General features: G+C 44.3%; 1 protein-coding gene across 1 annotated transcript; it reads left to right on the top strand.

Moving 5' to 3' along the window:
- The first annotated feature begins 503 nt into the window (after positions 1 to 503).
- TUSC2 (tumor suppressor 2, mitochondrial calcium regulator) lies at positions 504 to 6,353 on the top strand. The gene is made up of 3 exons (XM_069206804.1): positions 504 to 756; positions 1,468 to 1,588; positions 6,141 to 6,353. The coding sequence occupies exons 1-3, from the start codon at positions 593 to 595 to the stop codon at positions 6,204 to 6,206; spliced, it is 351 nt and encodes a 116-aa protein (XP_069062905.1). The 5' UTR covers positions 504 to 592; the 3' UTR covers positions 6,207 to 6,353.
- The last annotated feature ends 1,153 nt before the right edge of the window (positions 6,354 to 7,506 follow it).

Here is a 7,506-nt window from a genome sequence, read left to right as displayed (position 1 = left end):
TCCACTTGTGGCTAGTAATAACAGATACGCCTAAGGTACTAAAATGTCACACTTAAACATACATGCCAATAGGTCCATTTCAGGGGGGAGACTTCTGATTTTTTAAGCCAAAAATGGCTCTACTTCATTCGCAGTCAATGGGGAGGGGGGGATTCATTTTCCCAGTTATTTTTTTTAAATATCCCATTTTCCTCTTCTAAAACCGCGTTGGTGTGTATGCATAAACACACTGAAAATTGAGAACTTTTACAGATAAGCAAAACAAAACTTTGCAGCTATGTGAAAACGTGAAGAGATGGTCGGTATTTTTCCCTGGGACGACTCTAGTTTCGGTTTGTAGTCTAACCGTAGCCCATTACAACTTCAGAACAGAAGTTTTTTTCTTAAAGCTGTCCTACTCAACATGGCTACCCTCCCAAGGCCTTCACGGTCCTTTTTCGCTTTCACTGCCGACTTCAATCTGCCGAGGAACTCGCCATTGTCACGTGATAGTAACATAGAGCCGGAAATGACGTAATTGTTCGGGCCGAACTGACAGCAGTGGTGTCGCTGCTGAGAGTGACAGTATTCTCGGGATGCTCCTACGTTGACTATGGGCGCTAGTGGTTCTAAGGCCCGGGGCATGTGGCCCTTCTCTTCCGGCTCTGCGTCCTCCAGTGGTGGCGAGACGGCCACCACTGCCAGCGCGGGGGGCGGCACCGAGCACAGCTTGGCACGAGTGCGCAAAGCGACGCCCTTCGTCTTCACTCGCAGGAGGTGACTAAGAGGAGATGACTGAGTGCACATGGGAGGGTGGGTAAGGGGAGCGGCGTGAGGCATGCGAGGTGATGAGGAGTGCATAGGGTGGTTAAAGAGAAAACTCCACTGGGCGTATCAAGAGACCCAGGTGATTAGGACGTGACTGCCTGATACAGCAGCCATGTACCATTGCCACTGCGGGGTCGAGAGAAGGTCAGAGCATCGTTGCAGGAAGCATTATTTGGGTTTTGAGGGAGAATGGCTGAGTATTTCTAGCGATGGGTGCAGGCTCGGAGCTAAACTGGGATGGTAGACTGGGGTCCAGTTTTTTGTGCATGGCACACTGGTGAAATTGATAGTCCTTAGGGTGCCCTGATATTTACAAACAAGGGGACCGCAGCGCAGTTGATGAACCCTCAATACTGTCAGGGTAGTTCAGTGAGTTAAGTTCTCGCTAATACGGCGTGGCTGGAATCCTGAGGGCACGTGTTTGATTACCAGCGCGGCCGACATAGCAAATCTGTGGTACAAAGTGCAGTGCTAAAAACGAGTTCTATTTTAGCGGTTGTGGCTAATGGCGAAGCTGTAGAGAAAAGATTAAGTGGTAGAGATGGGAAGATGAGTCTGAACTAAAGAGGTAACATAGAAGGCCAGTGGCAGGCGGTGATGTGGAGATCACTGTTTTTGGCCCCAAAGCTGATACTTGTTCCTCTGCAAACCTTTTCACAGTTCCCTGTATTATGATGAGGATGGTGACCTGGCACATGAGTTTTATGAAGAAACAATAGTCACCAAAAATGGGAGGAAGCGAGCTAAGCTTAAGAGAATTCAGAAGAACCTAATTCCGCAGGTAACAATTTCTGTGTGTGTAGCTCCATCTGGATCGTAGGATAAAAGCGACCCATCCCTTTCCTTTTCTTCCGTCCTACCCTCACAGCTTAGAGATCTTTAGATTGGGACCCCACTGTCATTGATATTCATTGGCTCCATATTGGGTAGGAAACAGAGCCTGGCCCTCTGGTGAATTTAGCTGGCCCTCCAATATTCTGTTACTTTGAAATGTCTTTAGTAACTCCGCCCCTGCTTCCTGAGTCTGCGTTTCACACAGGGGCTTAAGGTTGCATGTCAATTTTGAATAATAAACTTTTGTTTAAAGTAATTCATAGTATGTATAGGCGAGTGATAGATCTCAGTAATGATCTTTGGATCACTTTTGTGTTGTGGTTGTGGGGGGAAGGGTTGTGAAGTTTATCCATTATTTCACCTCAGTTTACTTATTCGCACGCCACAAGTGGGTATGAGGCACACCTGCAGCCAAAACAAATCCCTCCTCTTAGAAATAGAGGATCCGACAGGCCTCAGCGCAGCCACCTACATCAAAAATGTCTGTCTTCTGCCATTAAAGATTGGAAAATACTAATTTTGAATAGCCATCCGAACCACCGACTTGAACATGACCCTGAGGTCGTTTGGAGCTTCTCAAAATTCCTAATAATTGCAATGTTGAATAATGTGCTGCACATCTGACACTGCAATGATGTTTAACTCTTTGTCCCATTGGCTGAAAGGAATAAAAAAATATTTACAACTTTGCCCCTCTCCCCATTGTCCCTCGTCATCCACACATATAGGTCTTTGCACAAACCATACAAATTGCCTGAGCACCCAGCGATGAACTGATTTACTATATCTTTAATTTATTGGTGCCCCTGAACCCCATAATGCTTTGATGTACTTTACTTGTACCATTGACTGATTGATGTTCATGCTTGCTATAATCATTCTACACACTGTAGCACTGAATGCCTAACTTTGGAGCACCACCTGACTGACTCGTTGTGCCCCTGAGTGACTCTGTTCTTCTGAAAGACTGGTGCATGTGGTACTTGGCCAGGGAAATTAATTCCTAAGAATTTTAGTTGTTCTCTATAAAAGTCACTTTTCCCATTTGGTGCCATGCACTGAGATGACGAATCATACTATTGTTCACATTATATCAGAACTCTGATAATGACCTCTTTTATGTCGGGGTTTGGATTCTGAGAAGGCTCTGATTATGCCACATTTCTGATCATGCCGGACTCTGAACACACCATTGTTCTATTTATGTCAATTTGTTTGATTCATAGGTTGTGTTTAGTCTCTATGATGACTACTCACCAGACTTTCTCTCTGGTGCCGGTAAAAAGGGGTCCGTCTTCACAAGGCTCACAGCTGTTGGAAACTGTCCCGAAGTCTCCCATCCTCTTGCAAAGCAAATTTCGTCTGGTCAGATCACCTGCCATGTCTGCAGGGCTCCTCATCAACACTTCTCAGTAGCCTCCCTGGAGGCTTCAAACTCCTAGCCTGCTTTTTGTCCTCCTGCTCCTTGGCAAGCTCTGTGCTACAGTGAGCTTAAAAAATACAACAGTGTTGAGAGGATATTCACAGGCTTTCTTTCCTGGCTTTCACCAAGGAGACTGCGCCCTAGCACCAATTGTTGGAGAACACGCAGAGGCTCTTGGAGGATGAAATACTCCTAGAATGTGGTTTGTCATAGAATCTCTGGTAGAGGAAAAAAGGTGAGGGGGTGGCACAGATGGAAACTGGATATGGATTGTCCCTTTTGAGATTCACACACTTACGTAGGCGTCATTTTATCTTGTGGCGGAGCTGCCAAACAGAACTTGGATGGATAGTCTATTGCATTCAGCAGGCAGATTTGATTATGTCTGTAGCTTCACCGAGACGCAGACCAGGTGTTGATCGAGTCATAAGGAAGCTGACTTTGTGATGCTTTTTGATTATTTGCAAATACATACAGAAGCAAGAAAGCATGATTGGTGATTATTTGATTTCAAAACAACATGTGCATAAAAAATACCAGCATATACAAAGGTATCGTTAAACTGTTGTGCAGCTTTAAATATTGATTCACTGAGACATCGTTTAAAAAAATACTTTGTAATAATAGTGAAGAATCGGCGTAAACAGAATCGGTAATGCAATTATCAAACTTCTGATACAGTTAGAACACTGACGTAATTTATCACTTCATGATATAGGAACAAAAGGGACAAGAAGATTTTATTAAAAGGGCTTGCAGATTTCTAGCCTTCTGAAATATCCCATCCTTTTCATACCCCTGTTATGGTCTCCAAGCATGACCTCTGTTATGGAAGCTGAATGGTCGTTATCCAGCAATACACTTTAGATTCCCTTCTTTAGTGCAGGTAAAAAGGCTTCTGTCCTCACTAGACTCACAGCTGCTGGGAAGTGTCAGATGCCGAATGGCTCAGAAGAGGCAGTCGTCATTCTCAGCAGTCCAATCCAGTAGAGCGTGTTTATCTGCTGGTGAGCATCAGAGAAACACACAGAGGCTCCACCCTCAAAGTGGGCTCACGCTTGTTTGAGTCCACAGGGGGAAAACCTAGCCATAGTGTGAAACCGAGGCCCAGGCTGACACCGCTTTCTACACAATGTGACTACTTTTATCACTACACAAAGCTCTGACGGATTCTGCATTGCTCATTTCAAACAGTTGCCCCCTCAACAGCCTTCCAGTTAGAAAGTTAGAAAATCTTTTAGCATGCATTAAAGCCATGGGCTCCTTTCCTCACACTGAGTTGCTGATTTGATATGTTTGGCTCCTTGTGCAGAAAGTTCAGAGTGTCATGGGAATGACCCCCGTTTACGCTCTTAGTGGTGAATAAAGAATGAGGCATTAGTGAGAGGTGCATTAATCCCTCTAAAGCAGTTCTGAGTTGTCAGAAGCTCAGCTCACCCAGACGCTGTGCAACATGCGCTCCTAAAGTGGAGGACAAACAACGTTGTTCTTCGGGTTCTGGCTCTAATCCCAGTAGGCATGATCTTGTTTACTTATAGAATACATTCTGCACACTCCATGTTCTCTCTGGAGCATGCCAGAGTACAGTGGAAAAGGCCCAGACTATCAGCATTTTAAGAGGTAAACTGCATTCAAAGCACAGGCACCTGTCAAGCACGGCGGTGTTTGTATTCCCTCCATGAGGTGCACCAATTTAATATCGGCATTAAAATATGCTTATGCTTGCAGACTTGCATGCAATGTTAGTGTTGTCCTGCCCAATACAGTTCCACCGCGCACCCTGATTTTCACAATGGACTCTGGAGAAACAGTTTTGCTTACACTGTACTCCTACTCAAATGGAGGGGAAGGTTGGAGGTTGTGAAAGCGCAGAGCAGGTTCTGAACTTAAGCGTGCATGCAGTACTTGTTCTGAGGTGAAAAAAAGTTTAAACATTAGCAACATGCTTATGTAAATGTAAAATTGCAAACACAGTTATATTTCTACCTACTAACGTATTTCTGCAATGCTGTATTTTCACATATAAAGCATTGCAATGTTACGAGTTGGTTTGATTGTGTATATAGGGAAATAACCCTTCTGGTTGCTTAATACATAGATCGGTGTAAATCAGCAGAGTTTCCAGTATGTTATTACGGTATCAAGCCCTGTCTGTGCACCTAAACTCAGTCACTTTGCCTAGAGATTGAACTCAAATGAAACATGCATTCCCTGATCCTAGAGGTTATATTTATTATTTCACCCAATGCAGCGTAGCAGGGGAACTTGTGTCGAGTTGTGTGAAAGGGAGAGAACATACATTCTCCATATTTACAAATATATGGAGCATTTTTGCTCTCTTCTCTTCACCTGCCTGTACACTGTGTGCTGCCTAGTGCCGGCGCCTGCACCTCTGCACCATAGTGCAAGGGTAACACCATAGTGCAAGGGTAACTGCTTTATGGGCAGGATTATTTTCATGCATGAAGAGATACCTTCCTGCTTAAAAACAATCCAAAGAGGCATTTTCCTCTTTCTATGCAGGCTACATCATGCATGGAGTGAGGAAATAACAAGAAGAAAAAAATATTTTTCTCCTCTTTATGCTATCCTCTGGGAGGCGTTTTTATTTGATGCAATCCTAGGTTACATATAAATCATTGTAAATTTGGAATCGCAGCAGAACCATGGGTTGATTCACAGAACACCCATTCTCCACCCATGGAATGCCTACCTTCTTGAAATGTAACATAACATAGCACAAGCTGCTGAGTTGATTTACATTTCTTTACAGAACCACGCAAGGTGGGGCAAATAACCGCTTGCATGGCTTTGTAACTCTTACTGCAGCCTTCCTGTTGCCCTTGCTTTGCCATGCGTGACGCAAGGACAACGCAAATCTGGATGTAGGTATCCATTGCGATTTTGGCCTCCTATTTGAATGGTTTGCATTGTAGAACTTCCTTAGTTGTAGCAAATAGACACAGTTTATGAAAAGAACGAGCATTAATGTTCAAGCATGGTTTAAATAATTAGAGTTTATAGTATTCTCCGTTTTTCTTCTGTGTCAGTTTTACATCACTTTGTCTCCTTTCAGGGAATGGTGAAGCTGGATCACCCTCGGATCCACGTCGATTTCCCAGTCGTCATCTGTGAAGTGTGACTCGGGAAATCCCCACCCACAACATGGAGCTGGGTCATGCTCCCTTCCACTCTCGCGTTGCCTTCCCTCTCCGCACCGGGATCTGCATGGCAGTGTGATATCAATGGGAACAGTGTTTCAAAATGGAAATTAAGACTCTGAGACTTCCTCAAGATGGCTCGGGGTTGCAGTGGTTCAGGCAAAGAGCAGAGAACTATTTGGAATCGGCTACCCATCAGCAGCAAGATATTTCAAGTCCCAGTTTGTGGAGAAATGAACCCTGTGACTTAAGAAGCAGGAAACACATTTGTGAGAATAAACATTTAACTCTTCTAACGAAGTGGGAAGGGCTCCCTGATACATGAAGAAAGCCCCTCTTCATAGGACAATGATTTCCCGACCCTTACTATTCCTTACGATACTACGGTACCAGCTCTCCTACCTAACAAGCTGTGAGTCCTCATTCTAGGAACGCAGAAGCTAACTTTTAGGGCAGGTGGAAAGACCCTGCATCATTAGTGAAGGGTGATGGCCGATTGGCCGGGTATAGGGGATAGTTATAGGAGTCTGAGGGATGATGGTTGGGCACAAGAGGTGAGCGCTGACATGAGGGAATGGCAGTTCCATGTTATCTGCAACAAGCGTTTTCAAAATAAACTCAGCCATCATAGATTCCCCAGTCCTCTATATGAAAGCTGTGAAAAAATGTGTAATCATGTTAGAATGGCGTGATGGGCAGTAGATCATGTTCTCCTTCAGCTACTCTGTATATTGTAGCTGAATGTAGGGTGTATCTTTAATAGTTTAAGATGACTTAAACATGCTTAGGATTCCAAGAGCTGACAGCTGTCCTTGGTAAAGGAAGTTAATGGGAGCGGAAAACGAGTTCCACAGATGAAACTGGTGACGGTCAGCTGAGGGTTTGGTCAAGTCACACATGTCTATCCAGGGACAGTGAGTTGGTCATTCTGGTGGAGGGTGACATATGGGACAGGGACTGAAGATTGATGGCCTGAAAAGAATGATTGGTTGTGGTTTTCACCGGAAACATGGCTTCTTTTGTTTTGTGGTTATGGTTTCTCTGAGGTGTGTATTCCAACAAAGAGCGCCTGGCTGTACAGATAATTGTTAACCAGTTGCTATGCAAGAGTGAGTGCCCAGTGTGTTTTTGAAGGGTACAGTCCTTTCAGTCTCTGTGGAATGGGAATTTATGTTCAACGTAATTCAGGGTTGGAACATTTGTAGGCTGTGGAGTGCAACTGTTCCCTAGTCTTCTCTCCAAAGATTATTGGTAGACCTCTGAGTGTTAGTAAAAGAGATA

Source organism: Pleurodeles waltl, chromosome 9 (assembly GCF_031143425.1).
Source record: "Pleurodeles waltl isolate 20211129_DDA chromosome 9, aPleWal1.hap1.20221129, whole genome shotgun sequence".
Lineage (NCBI taxonomy): Eukaryota > Metazoa > Chordata > Amphibia > Caudata > Salamandridae > Pleurodeles > Pleurodeles waltl.
Note: the sequence above shows the minus strand (reverse complement) of the source record. Positions and strands in the feature narration are given on the sequence as shown.

Bases quoted from the DNA above. Each gene is read 5' to 3' on its own strand.
- TUSC2 (XM_069206804.1), top strand. From the start codon at position 593: ATGGGCGCTAGTGGTTCTAAGGCCCGGGGCATGTGGCCCTTCTCTTCC. The intron at 757-1,467 runs GTGACTAAGAGG...ACCTTTTCACAG, and splicing joins TTCGTCTTCACTCGCAGGAG to TTCCCTGTATTATGATGAGG. The intron at 1,589-6,140 runs GTAACAATTTCT...GTCTCCTTTCAG, and splicing joins AGAAGAACCTAATTCCGCAG to GGAATGGTGAAGCTGGATCA.